Below are 21038 nucleotides of genomic sequence, written 5' to 3' on the forward strand. Positions count from 1 at the left end.
TGTTAATTATGCTAATGAGGAACTACTTTAGTCTGTGCACTGATGAATTGAGTGAAAATGAGAAAAAAACACTAAATGAGCAAACACAAAGCAAAAAAACAAAACAAAAAAGATGTTGAAGCATAAACCTCTAACTTCAGGGCGTAGGCCATTTTGAATACGACTGCTTATTTGGTCAGCAACGAGGAAGCGCAGAAGATTGACAGCCTCTTCATCCAATGAGCAAAAAGCGGCTTGTTCTTGACCAGAGTATAAAATGGACCGTTTGTCCATAAAGAGCCAATGCCGTCGAATGGGCGCGGTTTGCTGTCAGAGCAGGTTTGTTTTCCAACCAAAGGAAATCCGCGCTTGCTTGTGCAAAGAGAGAGGGAGGAAAGTTGTGTTCGCACTGTCCCGGATTTCCACCTGACTGCTCTGGAAGCGGGATACTGTGGCACAATGTTGAGTTTGGGGAGCGGAGGAGCGAAGTCTTCTAAACCGTCGTTTGTGTCTTATGTTACACCCGAGGTAAGCGAAAGCTTTCAAGTAGTAATACACTTAACGTTAGGCTACGTTGTTTTCAAAAGAAGCCGGAGACACTGGTTTTGACTAAAACGAGTTGAAACAGCGGACAGTCGTGCACTGGGTTAACCCCGGTTAGTGTGCCATGCTGAAGTTGACAATGTTGACTTGTTCTAGTAGTTTAGACTAATGGGGAAATCTCATTTTTGTGAACGTTTCGTTCACATGGGAAAATGCATTGAACGAACAACACATTTTCATTCAGTTACATTTCTGTAACTGTTGACTGCCTTCGCACTGACGGCTAAAATTGAGTTCTATGGATTTTTTAAAAAAGTTTACCAAAAAAAGTCCTCAACTTTACAATCCAGTCTACCTAGAGATATAGGCGGCGAGCTACATAGGCCTACCGTGCACCCCCCCCACCTCCCAACAAAACCATACTTTTTTGAAAGGTCTGGATGTGTAGAATATGAATCTGAATGTTAACATTGAAAATTTTGGGTTGCACTACCTGTTTTAGCCCTGTGAATAGGGAAACCCTAAAAAACGATTTTAAGCGATTTTAACACATCGAGATTGTCCTAGTCAATCAGAACAGCTTTTAGGTGACCCAATACACACTCAAACTTAACATATGATGACTTAGGTCAAATACCTACCATGCTGCTTATTGGTAGGTGTCTAAAATTAACATAGGTAAGGCTTTATGTCGATATAATGAGCCCATTTCAAGGCCACGACCTAGATTCGCCTATCATGCACCCCAACCCCCTCCCCTTAAAAAAAATCATGCTTTTCTGAAAGGTCTGTATGTGTAGAATATGAATCTGAATGTTAACATTGACATTGTTGGGATACACTAACTGTTTTAGCCCTGTGAATAGGGAAACCCTAATAAACGATTTTAACACGTCGAGATTGGCCTAGTCAATCAGAGCAGCTTTTAGGTGACCCAATACTCTTACTACACTAAATTGATAATTACTTTAAATAGTTGTTTTTAATTATTTTTAATTTAATATAGTTAAGGCCTTGTATGGATATAATCGATCAAGGACCATTTCCATAGCATCAGTTAATATGCTAACGTGCTAACATTCCAACATCCCAACATTCAAACTCCTCACCCTCCCCATCTTTATTTAATATAATTGACCCCTCTTACTACATTGATAGTTACTTTAAATAGTTGTTTTTAATTATTTTTAATTTAATATAGTTAAGGCCTTGTATGGATATAAAATAATATCCTTTATAAAATATATTATGGATATAATGCAAGATTAGCCAGAATGAAAGAAATACGTGACAAGAGATTAACTGAACCACTGGAATCTGCTCACAGAATGAATGTAACCTGTGAACTTATACCAGACACCATTACAGAAGGTGATGGATATCACAGAGAATGCTACCAAATATTTGATACAGAAAATAAATACAGTGGGGCAAAAAAGTAATTAGTCAGCCACCAATTGTGCAAGTTCTCCCACTTAAAAAGATGAGAGAGGCATGTAATTTTCATCATAGATACACTTCAACTATGAGAGACAAAATGAGAGAAAAAAAGTCCAGAAAATCACATTGTAGGATTTTTAAAGAATTTATTTGCAAATTATGGTGGAAAATAAGTATTTGGTCAATAACAAAAGTTAATCTCAATACTTTGTTATATACCCTTTGTTGGCAATGACAGAGGTCAAACGTTTTCTGTAAGTCTTCACAAGGTTTTCACACACTGTTGCTGGTATTTTGGCCCATTTCTCCATACAGATCTCCTCAGCAGTGATGTTTTGGGGCAGTCTCTGGGCAACACGGACTTTCAACTCCCTCCAAAGATTTTTTTATGGGGTTGAGATCTGGAGACTGGCTAGGCCACTCCAGGACCTTTAAATGCTTCTTACAAAACCACTCCTTTGTTGCCCGGGCGGTGTGTTTGGGATCATTGTCTTGCTGAAAGACCCAGCCACGTTTCATCTTCAATGCCCTTGATGATGGAAGGATGTTTTCACTCAAAATCTCACGATACATGGCCCCATTCATTCTTTCCTTTACATGGATCAGTCGTCCTGGTACCTTTGCAGAAAAACAGCCCCAAAGCATGATGTTTCCACCCCCATGCTTCACAGTAGGTATGGTGTTCTTTCTCCTCCAAACACGACTTGAGTTTTTACCAAAAAGTTCTATTTTGGTTTCATCTGACCATATGACATTCTCTCAATCCTCTTCTGGATCATCCAAATGCTCTCTAGCAAACTTCAGACTGGCCTGGACATGTACTGGCTTAAGCAGGGGGACACGTCTGGCACTGCAGGATTTGAGTCCCTGGCGGCGTAGTGTGTTACTGATGGTAGCCTTTGTTACTTTGGTCCCAGCTCTCTGCAGGTCATTCACTAGGTCCCCCCGTGTGGTTCTGGAATTTTTGCTCACCGTTCTTGTGATAATTTTGACCCCACGGGGTGAGATCTTGCGTGGAGCCCCAGATCGAGGGAGATTATCAGTGGTCTTGTATGTCTTCCATTTTCTAATATTTGCTCCCACAGTTGATTTCTTCACACCAAGCTGCTTACCTATTGCAGATTCCGTCTTCCCAGCCTGGTGCAGGTCTACAATTTTGTTTCTGGTGTCCTTTGACAGCTCTTTGGTCTTGGCCATAGTGGAGTTTGGAGTGTGACTGTTTGAGGTTGTGGACAGGTGTCTTTTATACTGATAACAAGTTCAAACAGGTGCCATTAATACAGGTAACGAGTGGAGGACAGAGGAGCCTCTTAAAGAAGAAGTTACAGGTCTGTGAGAACCAGAAATCTTGCTTGTTTGTAGGTGACCAAATACTTATTTTACAGAGGAATTTACCAATTAATTCATTAAAAATCCTACTATGTGATTTTCTGGATTTTTTTTCTCATTTTGTCTCTCATAGTTGAAGTGTACCTATGATGAAAATTACAGGCCTCTCTCATCTTTTTAAGTGGGAGAACTTGGACAATTGGTGGCTGACTAAATACTTTTTTGCCCCACTGTACCACAAATCCTGTAGAGTCCAATATACACAAAATTTAGAAAAATTGAGAAGTGCAAGCACAGAAAACAAGGCCAAACAAATCCAAATAGTAGAAGCTCACGGTGAGACATTTGGTGCTGTATCTCGAGTTATTGACAAGGAAATCATCGGCAGCAACAAAATGATGAAATTGACTGATCTGACCAAAATCTACATAGCTCATCTAGGATGCACAAACTTGCCTCAGCACCAAATGCCTCACCGTGAGCTTCTACTAGTTGGATTTGTTTGCTTGCACTTCTCCATTTTTCTAAATTTTGTGTATATTGGACTCTACAGGATTTGTGGTATTTAGCTTCTGTAGCAAATAGATCCTTTCCTCTAATTCTGCGAAGCAAATTTTCATCAAATTTTTGTTCTGCAACTTTGAGGACTGTTCTCCACCCATCACACTCAAACTCTCTTAACCCCTCATTCGTCCATATCCCTTTCTTTTGTACCTTCTTCCGTGTAATTGAGTTGCAGAATATACAGTCAGGTGTGAAGAGCACCTTGTCACCAGTTGAGGCCCTCTGACTTTGCCTTGAACTTGCTGCTAATAGTTCAGGCTTCTGGTCGAGTCTTTTGAGATTCATGGTGAATCTTTGGTAGCATTCTCTGTGATATCCATCACCTTCTGTAATAGTGTCTGGTATAAGTTCACAGGTTACAGTCATTCTGTGAGCAGATTCCAGTGGTTCAGCTAATCTCTTGTCACGTATTTCTTTCATTCTGGCTAATCTTGCATCAGAATCTACGTTTGCCCATAATTGCAAGAGTGGTCTATATACAAGACCAGGGACATGCACAATGCATCTGGACTTTGGTTTTGTCCCATGACATACCCTATGCCTTGAAGGACCTGCAGTCACTTGGCCCACTGACTCATGTCTTTACTCAGGCATAACTGAGCAGTTCAACTATGTTGAAGAAACCAACTACATAACCGACTAGATTATCTATGTGTGTGAGGTGTGTGTGTGTGTGTGTGTGTGTGTGTGTGTGTGTGTGTGTGTGTATAAGCTACTGGACGTCTAAAATTTCCCTTTGGGATGAATAAAGTATATATCTATCAATCTATCAAATGTAATCTAAAATAATTAAAAACAAATATTTAAAGTAAGCATCAATGTAGTGTAGTAAGAGGGGTCAATTATATTAAATTGTAAACTAAAATATTCAAACATCGAGCAATTCAGTGAAACAAATTTCTTGCTGTATAGGCAGAGGATGCAGACTTGGGGTATCTGTCTGTGTGAGTAAGAACAGTCTTTCAGGACAGTCTGCCTGACACAGAGGAAACTGTTAATGAAAATTAAAAAAATATCTTATTTTGTCATTGGATGAACAACCCAGACAGGTTTCTGATTTGTCAATGAAATTACTTCGATGGAAAGGGTAATGAGGGTTGGAATGTTAGCACGTTAGCATATTAACTGATGCTATGGAAATGGTCCTTGATTGATTATATCCATACAAGGCCTTAACCATATTAAATTAAAAATAATTAAAAACAACTATTTAAAGTAATTATCAATTTAGTGTAGTAAGAGTATTGGGTCACCTAAAAGCTGTTCTGATTGACTAGGCCAATCTCGACGTGTTAAAATCGTTTATTAGGGTTTCCCTATTCACAGGGCTAAAACAGTTAGTGTATCCCAACAATGTCAATGTTAACATTCAGATTCATATTCTACACATACAGACCTTTCAGAAAAGCATGATTTTTTTTCAGGGGAGGGGGTTGGGGTGCATGATAGGCGAATCTAGGTCGTGGCCTATACATGAAATGGGCTCATTATATCGACATAAAGCCTTACCTATGTTAATTTTAGACACCTACCAATAAGCAGCATGGTAGGTATTTGACCTAAGTCATCATATGTTAAGTTTGAGTGTGTATTGGGTCACCTAAAAGCTGTTCTGATTGACTAGGACAATCTCGATGTGTTAAAATTGCTTAAAATCGTTTTTTTAGGGTTTCCCTATTCACAGGGCTAAAACAGGTAGTGCAACCCAAAATTTTCAATGTTAACATTCAGATTCATATTCTACACATCCAGACCTTTCAAAAAAGTATGGTTTTGTTGGGAGGTGGGGGGGGTGCACGGTAGGCCTATGTAGCTCGCCGCCTAATAGTTATCCATGTTATTGAACGATTTTATGTTTATTGACACGACTCACGAGTGTCTTCACTTGCCTCTGACATGTGATTGTGTTTGAAGTCCTTTCTTGATTATGTTTTCAGAAAGTTGCTGTGTGTGTGTGTGTGTGTGTGAGAGAGAGAGAGAGAGAGAGAGAGAGAGAGAGAGAGAGAGAGAGAGAGAGAGAGAGAGAGAGAGAGAAGAGAGAGAGAGAGAGAGAGAGAGAGAGAGAGAGAGAGAGAGAGAGAGAGAGAGAGAGAGAGAGAGAGGAGAGAGAGAGAGAGAGAGAGAGAGAGAGAGAGAGAGAGAGAGAGAGAGAGAGAGAGAGAGAGAGAGAGAGAGAGAGAGAGAGAGAGAGAGAGAGAGAGAGAGGCAGAGAGAGGCAGAGAGAGGCAGAGAGCGAGCAGGACGTCCTTTTATAACCGATGTCATGGGTTGTGTCTTGAGGGACAATAGAGTTCTTGTTGTTCATTAATGAAAGCATGATGGTAAGAATTGTTTTACTGCATATTGAAACAATATAAAGGTAAACCCCTTATTTTATCAATGTTTTTCATCCATTGTATTAGAGAGATTAGTAAATGAAAGCATTACAATACTATAAAATAATTAAGTATTAAAGGTGTAGTAGACTAGGATAGTTCACTCAAAAATAAAAAACTGTCATTATATTTGGGTCAATGACGTGACAGGTCATTTTTTTTGTCCAAAGGCCTTAATAATAATAAAAAAACAAATATATAACATCCAAAGTATGTAAGGTAGTACAACTTGATCTCTTTTACTGAATCCAAAAGGTTTTAATTATATTTTACTACATATAAAGGTATTTTAAAGATTTTGAAGTGTCAAAAGGTCATTCGGTAAAACCGATATAATATTTAAATGGAATAATTTTGTTTTTAATAACTAAAGGAACTACAATAATACAAATATAAAGCAGATAAGGCTCTTTTATTTACATTTCCCCTTTTCTCCTTTCCCTGTGCAATGTTTTACTTGAATATGTTTGGAGTGTTTAGAGTAGTCCAGTAAATGATTACATTTATGAGATCAGTGATAATTTGTTTTAATATTTCTTCTGTGGTACACACTATATACTATCTCAACATCAATGTCAAATCAGTTTTTAACTTTCAAATCAGTGGTTAAACCGAATGACTTTTTTGGTGACATTTTTTCCATCTTGTAAAAAATGACAAAAAACAGTGTTAATTGATTGTACAAACCACAAAATCTTAAACTAAAAAAACTAAGTAAACTAAAAAATGGTTTCAAATATAGTTATATCTCCATTCTATTTTTTTTTACACTTTTAAAAACCTTATTCGTCAATGACCCATTTACTCATGTTGTTCGGACCCTGTATGACTTTCTCTTTTCTTTGGAGCACAACATGAGAAGATTTTGTGTTGCTCAAACTGTACAGTGTGGTGCTAGCAACGCCAAGGTCATGGGTTCAAATCCAAGGGAATACCTGAACTGATTAAATGTGTACCTTGAATGCAATGGAAGTCACTTTGGATAAAAAGCATCTGCCATATGTAAATGTTGTCGCTTTAGGCAAAATGACAGTTTCAGACACTGTTAAATTTCATTGTATTTTTTTTGCATAGTATAATAAAACCTTTAGCTGTAGTTTGCCTTTTTTCCAAATAATTTAGTTAGATAAATACCTTGACCCAGTTTAGAGCTTTGATCTTCCCTGATATTTAAAATAAAAAAATGTCCTCATATTTTGATTGATTAATCGAACTTGTAGGGTCATTAAAAACAAATATCCCCTCCAGATTTCACTTTTGGCCACTACTGTATGTTTGGTGTGGTATTTTCTGCTCACTGTGGACTGATGAGCCCAAGTCATCACTGGTGCACTGCTGCATTTGTCCAGGTGCCAAAAAATGTCATTAATACTTTAATTTCTGCAGTTAGAGCATTGAATTGTATAATGGGAGAAGTTATTCAATTTCTTACTAGGTCAGTTACAAAATTAATACCTTGACTATCAAGCTTGTATCGTTTTATCAACTTCCTGTCATCATATAACTCCAATAGATTATATCTTTTTCGTAAAGTGTGTGGTATCCTCCTCTCTGCTGCCATCTTGTTACTCCTAAAAAGGTTAGGATACCTCTCCAGCACTCTTAAATAATTTAGGAGCTGCTCTTAACACAGGAACATTTATTAATCACATTTATTCTTAAGTTTAGGAATAAGACTAAAATTGCACCATTCTTAGAATTTTGATACACTTACATTTTTTCTCTGAGCGGCTTTATATGGCCCCTGGTCTTATGTGAAGAGTTCAACTAATTCTCTTTCTGAAGATCAGAAATTGGGGCTTGGTCAGATCTCACAGCGTTCTCCCCCGTTTTGTTGGCTGGATACTGGCTGGATATTAATGAAGACCCATTGTATTCCATTTTTGTTGTGCAACATTTGCATAAATGGCAAGACCATGTGTATTTACCATCTCAGGTTTCAAAAGCAAATTTTAGGAGAATATTTTCACCCTGAGGAAGTCATTAGGAAAAGGAGTGTCCCAGATGCTTGGGACTGTTTGTGAGTTTTACCCATTGAGGTTTTCAGCTGGCTTCGTGGTAGCAGGATGTTTGATGGCTTCCTTTCCTTTATTTATCCTTTTTATTTCGACTGAACTTGTACAATTTATTTTTCACACACTGGCATTAGTTTTTTGATTTTGCAGTTATCTGCAGCCACTTTTATATCTTCTAACCAATAACAAAGGATTTTACCTCATTTAAATTTTAAAGTTGCAAAGCATGCCTTGCGGATATCACAGGGCTGCTGCTAAAATTCATAGTGCCAGAGATAAAATTATTATGGCTTGACAGTCTTAGTGTACTGATGTTGCTGTACAGTGCTGATGCTGTTCAGTTTTGACTCAGTTCTCATTATATTATATTATATTATATTACTCAAATATTACATTAAAGTCATTGTTAAAGGTAAAATTTACTCTCCCACATGTCATTCCAAACCTGTATGATTTTTTTCTTCTGTGGAGCATAAAAGAAGATATTTTTAGAAATGTCACTGTGTTTATTTATTTATTTATTTATTTATTTTGTCCATGCAGTGGAAGTCAGTGGTCACCAAAACTGTTTGGTTACCAACATTCTTCAAAATATCTTCTTTTGTGTTTTAAATATAATAAAAGAGGCCATACAGGTTTGAAACAATGTGAGGGCATGCAAATGAGATAATGTATTTATTTTGTATTTTTTTGGTAAACTATCCATTTAATGTAATGTATGACAGTGTAGGTTTCTCTTTCTTATATTCTTATAATACTATTATATTCTTATACTGTACTATGCTTGCAGCAGTTTTAGTTTTTGCTACAGAGCAGATGTCCTGTAGATTTATTCACGTACTTAGAGTCTGGCACTGTTTGAAATGTGACCTGGTGTGTTTGGCATTATATTGCAATATGGTAACTGTGAAAATGCCATTTAGTAAGATATTTTATTAGATAATCAATCAAGTTTACAGTTATATTATAATTGTATTGCTCCTGTTTTCTCTAGGAAATAAAATTGGAGAAAGACCTGCCAAAGAAGGAGAAGCATCCTGATTTGCTACCAGGTAAAACATTAAATCCCTCACACAATGTTCTGCTATCTCAGGTTTTTCTTTGTATTATTGTCAGTTAATCTAAAATACATTTTTGTGTCAGTGGTACGCTGGGTGTAATTTTCAATTCAGATTTATAATTGCTCTTTAATCCAGACTGTAACTTCCAGAGATCTCATTTAGTGTAAATTTTGCAGATACAGCATTTCTTCAAAGCACTGCACACCACAAAACAAGACTGTAATTGGCATTGTGTTTATGTCTGACATTGTATTATTGTGTCTAAAGCCTTGTTCATTCACACTGTCTGTCCAAATCCGATTATTTGTGTATACGACTAAAATCAGATCTAAATGATTGACTGTCCACACTGTGTATCGTAACTGTTCAGATCTGATGTCCCATGGCTCTCTTTCATTTTCTGGAATATCTGCGTTGGTTTCCATCGCAATGATGTTGCATTGGAAGGACTATGCCAAAAAACAACATGGAGGGGTTTGCAATGTTGTGTTTTAGAATATGACCATGTGTAGCTGCAGCGCTGGACTACTGGTCCTGTGTTCATAAATGGAGTGGCTGTGGAGATAGTCCCCTGTTTTAAATTCTTGGGGCTGAACATTACAGAGGATTTTTCTTGGACTACACACACCTCCACTGTCATTGGAAAAGCACAACAATGTCTTTATTTTCTGAGGAGATTGCCTCAGAAACTTCTTGTTAACTTTTATCGATGTGCAGTGGAGAGTGTACTAACATATTGCATCACATCTTGGTACGGTAGTTGTACAAGAGAGGAACAGAGGGCTCTGCAACGATTTGAGCAAAATGGCACAAAATATCATCGGCACATATTACCATTTGTTGAGGACATTTATTTGTCCAGTTGTCAGAGCAGAACTTCAAAAATTGTCAGAGATCCCACTCACCCTGCATAGGCACACTACCTCCCTCCGGGTAGGAGATACAGGACAATTTACTCTCGTACCACAAGACTGAAAATTAGCTTTTGTTGCTAGAGCTGTTCAACTATTGAACACTTCCTAAATGGTTTCCATCTATAAATTATATTTGTAATTGCACTACACACTTTAAACAGTCTGTTGTTGTTGTTGTTTGTGTGTTTTTTACCGTACTAATTGTTTTATCTGATGTATCTTTTTTTAAACGTTTTATCTATATTGACATTTTTATATTTATTTTTGTTTATTTTGTTGTCTTTTTTTTATGTTGGTGTTTTATGTAAATGTCTGAGAACGTGGGATACAAAAAACTATTTCATTGTTGTGAAATTAACTAATGAAGTAGCAACAGAAACAGAGGCCAGCATGAGCTTCTTTTTTTCCGTTTCTTCCACACAGTGAAAAAAGTGAAGACACCACATCACTGGATATGCATAAAAATTGGATTTGGACTGACAGTCTGAACAGGGCTTATGTGACATGACTTTGCTGATCTGTTGCATCTTAGGTGAAGTGGTGTTCTGTAGCGCCAACCCCATTCTCAAATACACTCAAGATGACCTCTCCCAGCGTGGCGTCTTTGGCACGTTGTTCTGCACCAATTTTCGTGTTACGTTCTTAAGTGATGAGCTGACTCAGGAAGAGAAGGTAAGGACACATGTCAGGGCTGTAAAAGCAAGACCTGATTTCACAAGAAAGTTTTACTGTTTCACGAATGGCAATTTCATTTTAAAATTTGATTTGTACAAAAAAAAAGTACGATTTTTAGAAAAAAGCATGAAGGCCCACCCCTAAACCTAACCCTCAGTGGGGTATAAACAAATCATATGAAAATATACGAATGAGATCATGCAAATTCACCACAACGTAAAACAATTGAAGTGAGAGTTTTCCTGTTCATAGTATAAAAAAATTAATCAACATATATATTCAGAAAAAAGAGGTCTCATGTAATGCTGATTCACATCTACTGAGTGAATAGCAGCCACCTAAGCAACCATCATTTCTAATTCAGGCTTACCGAACAAAGAACCACAGTGCTTAAAAAATATCATGTACTTCCTGTATGTAGACTGCATCATTCTTGTACATAGTGTGGTTTGAAGAAAAGATAACATGTGATCTAGATAATGGTAATCTTAATGATAAGGATGCTATTTATTAGAGGTGTTTATCAATTAAACATTTTTATGAAAAATCTATGCAGATGAGGTTAAGTGAGTAAGAGTAGCAGACAGGTCAGAAGGTATGACTAAATGTGTTAATAAAAGTTGTTATTGTTTTTATTTATAATTGTGCTAAATTAACTAATTAAATTGACTGCCATACTATACTATTCCAAAACAATTTCACGTGCATCTGAAAGATTGGACCTAAATGGTAGATTATAGAGAGATTGGGTAAATGACAGTGTACAGGAAGGTTCTGTTACTTCAAAAGCTTTATAGCCAAAATAAATGAAGTACTGTGGATCGACTTATATTGTTGGCTCCTGTATGATAGGCCATTTATAAGTCAGGTTTAGATAAAAGCAGCAGCTAAACGAGTAAACAGAAAAAGTGTGAATCACACTTTGTTGAAACACTGGGTGTCTTAAGAGCATGCTCGGTGACCTTGCATGAGGAACTGTGCTGTGAGTGCTCTCACTTTAGCTGCCATTTCAGGAACTTGAGTGTCTGACTCACTGGCAGTGAAATTCTGGTGGGAAACCAGTGGCTTACAGCAGGCTCAAATGGTCAGGTATTCATGTAGTGCCAGGTATTTTTGTTTTCAGTTCATTTTTTGACCAACATCGGTATATGAGGACGTAACTAATCTAATCAGTAATCGTAAAAAGCTGCAAAACAATGCTGCTGAAAGCTATTGGCCAGATGTTAGTGTTGGTTGGTATCAAGAGGTTTCATTGGCTACTTTCAGATTTCTGTTTGGAGGTGGCTAAGCAGGAAGTGATTTCCCAAATAAAATATTGTGTGAAAGTTTGATGCAGCACACTGAACAAGGCAACAGCATCTGCCTTTCCTGTTAGTTACTGTGTGCTGTATAAAAAATGCACCATTCACAGCTGACTGAGCATTTGTTAATCACTGTCTTTCGCAAGCATTATTTACTATGGTATTGTCTGCATTGTGAAAGTTCAATAAGAGGCTGTTGTGTCACTCACCTTTGTTCCAGTCCAAGACCTTTAAGAACAAACTCTATGGAGAAAATGACATTCCATTAATGTGTGTGGATCACATCTATGGTGGTAATAATCGTTTTTACTTTTTATCATTAATGATTATAGAGCTGTTAATGTTTTAAAAGGTAAAGGTTTTTATTTGAATGTTTGAGTTCTGAAAAACGTTTCATTTCTTGTAAAGTTTATGATGAAAAAAGGAAACTGATAACAGGAAGCCTTGTGAAGAACAAATACCCATCCAAAATAATAATTCACTGTAAAGATCTACGCGTCTTTCAGTTCTGCCTAACATACACCAAGGAGGAAGATACCAAAAAGGTAATTTGTTTAACATGAGGACTGAAATGTATGTACGTTTTAAAAAGAGTTACACATTTCCTTGTGCAATTATTATTATTATTTTATTTTTATTTATTTTTAATTTTTTTTGTCAGATCTTTCAGGGTATTGCTCACCATTGTTTGGAGGAGAAATCTCTAAAGTGCATCTTTGCTTTTTCCTATGCTGGGACACCAAGCCCAGGTACAGATTTTAGCTCATATTAGAGGCTTTCATTTTGTTACTATTGTTACTTTCCATAGTTTCACTTGTTGGTTAAGTACAGCTGTTGTCTGTGTATCAATTATCTGATAATCCAATAAGCACATGTAACCACTAATGCAACATTAGGGAAAACATCACCATGAGAAGTTCTTGAAGTCACACTAATGCAGAACATGAACTTTGCACACATCTGAAATGCAGACATGCATCCAGCACTGGACTTCTAGCACCAGCTGCTAAATTCTGATTATAGTCTATGCAACTGGAATTCAACAGATGGTTGCAAGAACAACAGTCAGTTTCTCTTTATAGACATTATATATTCCAGATCTTCTTTCTGGATTTTTAGTGGATCAACAAGGATTTATATGTATCAGGAAAATATATATATTTTTCATTAAATCACAAGAATGACCTGGTATTTAATTTGCAGTAATTTGAGAAGAAAAACAAGGCATTATTAATTTGTAACAGATGCTTTTTAAAATATCCCAAGTCTTCATTGTCAGATAGATAGCAAAGTTAATGACAAACTTTGTTGAAAAACATAAGTATGTGATCAGGGCTTGACATTAACTTTTTCCAAAGTTACTAGCCACTCAGCATTTTCACTGGCCACAATTTTGACATCGATACCATGAGGAAAAACTGCCATGTAGATATTTTTAACACTATCTCATAATTTGGCAACATGTACATTGCCAAATTATGGGTGCTGTCACTTTAAGACCTGGCGCATGGATCCATTATACTGTTACACTGTTGTGTTTTCTTTCTCAACAACTGACTGCGTTTACGTGAATACTTGCCAAGACCGGCATTTTGACATTATTTTGTGTGTATTTTGACTGTTGAAGCGCAGTTGGCAGCAAAAAATAACTCCATATAGTCCTGAGAGGCGGCTTTATGCGTGCACACTTTGGGTGTGAGCACAAAATCTGCCTGAATAAGTAAAATAATGCGCTGAAATTCAAGCCCTGTAACACCAACAATATCCATCCGGAGCAAATGAAACGAGTGAGTGAAGGGAGGCGGGTTTGTGTGTCAACTCGCTGTTGGAGAGATGTGAGAGCTAGAAAGCACAGCTGGTATTGTGTATCTATTCTGCGGAAAATGAGTATTGGATGCGTTTTGGATATTTCAGTATCTATTTATCGAAAGATTTATATTTTTGACAACACTACATTGCACTTAGTTTATTATTTCAGATGGCTTTTCAAAAGACTTCAATTAAAAATGTATTATATATGAAATTCAACCCGCCAAAGTGGCTAGTAGGAGTGACTGCGTTACACGCCACTGCTGAAATACACCCGCATTTGGCGGGTTGGCGGGTGTTAATGTCAAGCCCTGTATGGGATCAACAACTCTAAGATTTGGTGACAACACTGCACTGGTCGGTAGAGAGAGTGAGAATTCCAACAACTGATTCGAAACTCTCTCACACTTGCCCCCTGGACTATCAGACTAGTTTTAGAATGAAGGATCATTTTATTTAGTTTTTAAATAGCTTAACTCTCATTAGTCAACTTTGGAACAACACAAGATGCTTTTTGTATTTGCAGAAATGCAAAGGAAACGGGAGACTATTATGTTTGAGTCACCAGAGGACTGGACACAGGAAATGAAACGGACTAAAGCGAAATGCAGATTAGTGACAGAAAATGAGAACTTTGAGCTCTCTCAAAGGTACTTAATGTTGTTGTTGATGGCTATAAAGTGTCTGATAAAGTCTTACTACTGTTTTTATTACACGGTGCATTTTCCGTAACAAGATCTCTAATCTCTAATCTATCATAGTCTTTATGTGCTACTGACCTAGATTTTTGTTTGATCAATCCTACAGTGTTTATATTTGGGTAGTTCAAAACTACTGTAAATAGTTTTAGGTGATGTAACTTATTTAGTCTGTTTTTAGAAGTTAAATAGTCCTGCAGTGAATAAATGTGAATTTTCAAAAGAAATTTATCCAAAAAGGATCAAATGCATGCATCTATATTAATTATAAAAGAATTAGCAAAATTGTTTTCTGTGATCTATAGCATGTCACACGTTGAAAATGTTAAAGTGAAATAAATGTATCTAACAAAATCACTGCGCTGACATTGTCTTTAGGTTACCGAAGTACTTTGTCATCCCATCAGCACTAGAGGATTTATTCAGCTATCAAGGGAAGGGATTGCCAGTGAGTTTTATAAACATTTAAATAATTTTAGGAATGTTATTATAATTGTAATGTTGGCATTTGTATACAAGTTGTCATTTGTATTGTTGAATGCAATTGAGGTCAGTTGCCTGTTATTTTCCTCTTTAGATCTGGTGTTGGTCTCATCACAGTGGTTGTGCTCTCTTCAAAGCATCTTTCCCACCTATGACACAGGAAGAAGTGGATTTCCAAAAGCACTTGGACACGTAATGGATTACAGTTTTTGACTCATATTTATCCTCTGGAATCAACCAAACTGCTGTGATATGGTTATTTGTGCCCTGAGTTTCTGTGTGTTTAGGTGCTGACACTCAAGGGCACTGTTCTTTATCAAAGAACAACATGCATGTTATCTAGTAGTGCTCTAGACACCATCAGCATGAACCAATATAACCTTTTTGTGTTTTGGTGATGTAACATGGTGTCCACAGCAAAAAAAATAGTCATGTAACATGGTGTTCACAGCAAATAAAAAAATAAAAATAAAGTATTGTCTTATTTTCACTGTTACTGGTACCTTCACATTGACAAATTCTGTTTTTCCCCCCTTCTTTTGCAGAATGATAAATGCAGTCGCACATAATTACCTCTACTCTGTAAAAACAGAGGACCTCTCAGAATCCCTTCCTACGATCCTAGACATCCAGCAGTCATATAACAAGTTCAAACAATTCTTTCTTATCGGTGAGTCACAGAATACACTGAAGTCTCTTTTATAAGGAAATGTGAACAAATCCTCAAATATTAAATGAAATGATGGGTATTTTGTTTGCAGTCACTTTATAATGACTCAATTACATTTTTTGTCTCTTATAGATAATTCAACCGATTTTTGGTTGTCAGATGTGAAATGGTTCTCTTCCCTTGAAAGCTCAGGATGGCTAGACATTATTAGGTCAGCTTACATTGATAAAATATTAAATTGTGTGATTTACTAGTATGTCTATGAAACTATTAACAAACTATTTAATATCCTCAACAGACAATGTCTCCACAAAGCAGTAGAGGTGGTTGAATGTATTGATAAAGACAACACAAATGTCCTTATAACCGGTAAGTCAACCATGTTTAAACTATATTGACTTGTATTGTGATTTCAATACATTGTTTTGATTGTTTGAACAATCTGACATGTTGGCGAATAGTGTGAGTTTGGGATTGGACCACCTGTTTTTTTGGAGGTGGTTAAAGTGTCTGAGAGAACTACAATACCTCACCTTTAAAAAATAAAGTACTTTTAAACCTCGATGGATCGATCTTTGCGACTTTGAGATTGTATCCCCTGATGTTTTTAGTTGTTATTGATTGATTGCAGAGGAAGAGGGAACAGATCTGTGCTGTGTGATCTCCAGCCTGGCTCAGATAATGCTGGACCCTTATTACAGAACACTGATGGGTTTCCAGAGTCTGGTGCAGAAGGAGTGGGTGGCTGGTTGCCATGCCTTCCTGGATCGATGTAATCACCTCCATCAGAAAGACAAGGAGGTAATTATTGCATGCTCATTCTTGCCTGTTTCTTCAGAGGCTTTGTGGAAATGTTACTGTTCTATATTTTCCTATTTGTATTATTCTTAACCTCTGAAGGCTTTTTTTCCTGCAAACATGTCTTTTATGAGGTTGTAAAATCATGTCATGTCTAATGACTCGTGTATGAAGATTACTGAACAAATCCTCAAATATTAGCATTTCACATTTGCCCGTTCAACCGATCTCCTGCACTAGTATCATGTTTTTTGTTCCATCCTGCAGACTTTTTCTTGTCATATAAAAAAACTAAAATCAGTGTCCTTTTATTTACCTGTTTGCTAAGTAACCATGTGATATACATAATATACAGTCAACCAGTCACTATTCATAGTTTTTAGTCACGCTACTCGTGAGGAGACCTGGAGAGCAAAACAGATGCAGCACAGGCCTGTCAATTTTCCATCTGTTTCAAGCCACGAATATTTAGATCACCTCTCAAAAAAACAAAAAACAAAACAAGATGGTTAAGCGTTCCCTTTCGAGAGCGGGAACTCCTCCCTTCTCCACTTTTGTCTCCATAAATCTTATGGGCTAACGCCAGCTTGGAACAGCTGGCCAATTGTTGCGCGGGCAATATAAAATGTGTGGGCACGACAATTGCGTCAGAATCTCTTTCTTCACGCTGTCATCGTTGAAGTTGCACCTGAGGACTAGTTACCTTTTCTTCCTCGCATCCGATGGCTAACCTTTGCAGGATTTGTGTGGGCCCCATCAACCCGCCCCACACCTAAGAGTACTGTGCCGCCTGCCTGGGCCTGGCCCACGCCGAGGCGGCCTTCTTGTACTCCACGTGCGTGCACTGCGCCGACCTTCCGTGTTGCAAAATAAGGTGGATAAGGATGTGCCGTAACATGAAAAATATGAATTGCAAAATACGTCCCTTCAGAATGAGACCATCTTGGTCTCCCTACTAGGATTTATTTAGCGATCAACAATCGTTCATTTAATGATGAATGATTGATGATCTGTTCTCATCCTCGTTGTCTTTTTAATTAGATTCTTGTTTCTCAATGCACAGTGTCATTCTCCAGTCTTCCTCCTGTTCCTGGAGTGTGTGTGGCAGCTTGTTCACCAGCACAGCCCGGCTTTCCAGTTCTCAGAGACTTACCTGACTGTGCTGTCCGACAGTGTTCATGTGCCAGTCTTCAGCACCTTTCTGTTCAACTCTGCCCACCACAGAGAAAGTGTTATGAAGGTAGAACTTATGTATTTTATGTTTTTTAAATATTTTATTTTGATGTTGTGATTGCAGCTTAGAGTACCGCATTCACCATTCTGCCTGATGAACAGTATTAGAGGCCTCTATAGAAGTACAGTGGCTCAAAAGAAAACTGTCAGCCCTCTGAAACGCTGTCATTAGTCTACGTGTACTTAAGTTAGTGACCGTTGCCTCCCTGATGCAGTCGGCACGCCTCCTGCTGACTGCCTGTGCTTGATTTGTCTTGGCAGGCTGAGTCACCACTTGCACAAAGCGGCACATTGAGCTGCCCTACAGTGTGGGACTGGTCTGTGCAGTTTGACAGCAAGGCCCAGAATTTCTTCTTTAACCCGCTGTATTCAGAGAAGGTGAAACATGAGAAGACTGTACGCAAACCTCACAAGCCCAAGGTGAGAGGATGAAATGCTATACTATCTCTTACCCGTTTTAGGGCCTGTTTACACCTGGTCACTTCCTGTGTTTTTGCTGATTGAAATCTGATTCTTTAAAACGGTTCCATTTACACTTAGCCACATAAATTTGTCTCCGCAAAACCAATATAAATCCGATCTACAATTCCCGGGCTATATGCAAATTTAACGGAAATCACGTCAACGAAAGTAACAGATATGAGCTGCATTTTATTTATCATCAGCTAATTTCAAGATCAAAGACCACAATAGGAGAGAGAGCGCCGTCAGGACTGGTAAGATAATTTAGTCTCACTACTTTTAATGAAGATGATTGTGTGTTGAACGTCTGCGACTTGCTTTCAGTTTCATTTGCAGCAGTTTTCACGTCGGCTTGCTGAAGAGATACTGAAGCGATGCGTGTTGCAGTAGCGCTGTCACATCTGGCTAGAACATGTCATATAGCCTATAACACGCGCTCACACGTTTATTTTTTACCGTTTTGAGAGGAGTAAAATTTACAAATGTGGTTTCAACAACCAGATGCATTTACACTTGTCCAGTTTCATCTGAAATGCATCTCTAATCATCTGCTGAAGTGGTTTGAGCGATCGGATTTAAATCGGTCTCGAAAGCGTTTCGGAGGACATTTACACCTGGTATTTTCACGATCGGATCGCCATCTGACCAGGTGTAAACAGGCCCTTACATAATTTAATAATGTAGGGAAAGATGCCCCGCCCCCAATTAAGAACAGTGTTAATTTACTGCTAAATTGTAATATTTAGAATTAAGTTCAACATGTACAGGATGATGATGCATCATCCAATATATTATTAAGAAAAATAACAGTTAATAACATAAAGGTTTAATAACGCTAAAAAATGCATCTGATATCATGTAAAACATAATGATTGATGTTTTAAAATTACTTTAATTTAAATATTCTATATTTGTTAATACATTTTTAGAATTACTTGAATTATTGCATAATGATAGAGAAATCAAATAACAGAATCTCACTTAGTGACATCTGAATTGCACTGTTTAATCTGAATTATGTACAGACAAAATCTAAAATACTGAACATTTTTAAAAATTATATTTTTAATTCTTAAAAAGTGATAGATAATAATAGCAAGAAACTATGAATTTAGATCAAGTGATGCCACTGAGTTAGCCTACACCTTATGATGAATAATACATTTACATATAAGCCATGGAGTTATTAATGAATTATAATTATTATTAGTCACCAAATCAAAATTGACAATTTATATTGTTTATGGATTGTTGCCGTGTTTATTATAAATTATTTATCCATGAAATTAATATTTTTATAAAAAAATAAAAAACAATCATGTGAACACATGAAATGATTTTCCCGCCCTAGTTTTTTATTATTATTTCCATTTCACTCAGAAGAAAACTTACTTTAATTAATAAAAACACCCAATTGTCCACTTTTTTTACCTTTTGCTTCAAAATAAAAAAAAACTATTTGTTACCATACAAATCTATGTCAGATGGAATAAATCTCACAAATGCTGATTGAGGAAAATGAAAGGTGAGGTGGGCATCTTACCCAATTTTGCCCTAATTTTGTGTCTTTGGCTTATTTTGTTTTTCTGACTTTGCTCTTCATATTGAATAATATCTAAGTTGAGTTCGTTTTGTGCATAAATTGTTTGCAGACTAATATTTAAATAGTTTTTTTATTTTAAAATGTACAGCACCAAAGACAGTTATCCTTACCCAGCTCAGCCTTCAAAACCCCACCCAAGAAAGGTTTCTTTAAGGATGAGACCGACAGCCTTAAAAAGATGCTACGAGTGAAGCGTATCAGTCGCTGGATGGGCTCTCCTGACTCCCCTGTGGCCGCCACCCGTGAGTTCTACGAGTCCTGGCAACAGCGTCCTCTGGACTATCACGGCCTCCTGCTCCCCAGTCTGGACGGACCGGCTGTCCACGTCTGGATGCAGCGCTACGTGCGCTGGATACCTGAGGTGCACATCCAGGGCGGAGGCTCCATGGCCGTCATGACCAAGTTTATGGAACTTCTAAGTCAGGTGCAGGATCTGAAACGTGTGCTGGAGCAGAGAGACACATCGCAAGCTGCTAAATTTGATCACCGTCCACACCTTCAGCACCGGCTCCTCTCGTTCGGCTCCTCAGGACGATTGTCATCTTCGTTCCCCTTCGCTTACAGCCGCAACCGATCTTTCAAGCCCATCATTCCTACAGGTCTAATGCAAAGCCTTATGGTAACTGACAACCTAGCTAGTCAGGAGGATGAGGCCAGTTAGGTTTATTTTTGATTTAACAGGGAGTCTGTTTTCACCCATATGTTAAATATTTGTCCATATATTATTAAATTATAATTATAATATAAATCAGGATTATATTGGCCTCATCAGATCCAGATTAAAATCCTGATGATGGTGCTTAAAGTGCCTTTGGCGCTAAAGCGGGTCCTTTTGGAAAGGAAAATAGGCTTTTGTCAAACCAATTGTGCCCTATTATATTGAAAACAATATGAGCCTTCAAACTGGATTTAAGCTCTTTTATTTTAGTGTTGTTGTTGTTGTTGTTGTTTTTGATGTTCTTAATGGAACAACACCTAGCATTTTCCTCTTGCTCGTCACAAAACGGGAACAGGATATAGTCCTGAACTTCCAGCCTTTCCAGTGCACAGTGTTACATAAAATCTTTACCAAGTAACATACAGTAT

General features: G+C 37.4%; 1 protein-coding gene across 2 annotated transcripts; it reads left to right on the forward strand.

The window, feature by feature from the left end:
- The first annotated feature begins 206 nt into the window (after window positions 1-206).
- On the forward strand, window positions 207-21032 carry mtmr12 (myotubularin related protein 12). 2 transcript variants are annotated; one of them, XM_079873186.1, is made up of 17 exons: window positions 207-507; window positions 9240-9297; window positions 10753-10892; window positions 12417-12489; window positions 12605-12741; window positions 12858-12945; window positions 14532-14655; window positions 15082-15151; window positions 15281-15378; window positions 15732-15856; window positions 15989-16067; window positions 16155-16225; window positions 16488-16657; window positions 17718-17894; window positions 18149-18307; window positions 18553-18603; window positions 20041-21032. In XM_079873186.1, the coding sequence occupies exons 1-17, from the start codon at window positions 283-285 to the stop codon at window positions 20611-20613; spliced, it is 2418 nt and encodes an 805-aa protein (XP_079729312.1). In that variant the 5' UTR covers window positions 207-282; the 3' UTR covers window positions 20614-21032. The 2 variants fall into 2 exon arrangements, with proteins under 2 accessions (XP_079729312.1, XP_079729313.1); XM_079873187.1 differs by lacking the exon at window positions 18553-18603 and having other exon boundaries at window positions 212-507.
- Window positions 21033-21038: the final 6 nt, after the last annotated feature.

This window comes from Squalius cephalus (genome assembly GCF_949319135.1).
Source record: "Squalius cephalus genome assembly, chromosome: 5".
Taxonomy (NCBI): domain Eukaryota; kingdom Metazoa; phylum Chordata; class Actinopteri; order Cypriniformes; family Leuciscidae; genus Squalius; species Squalius cephalus.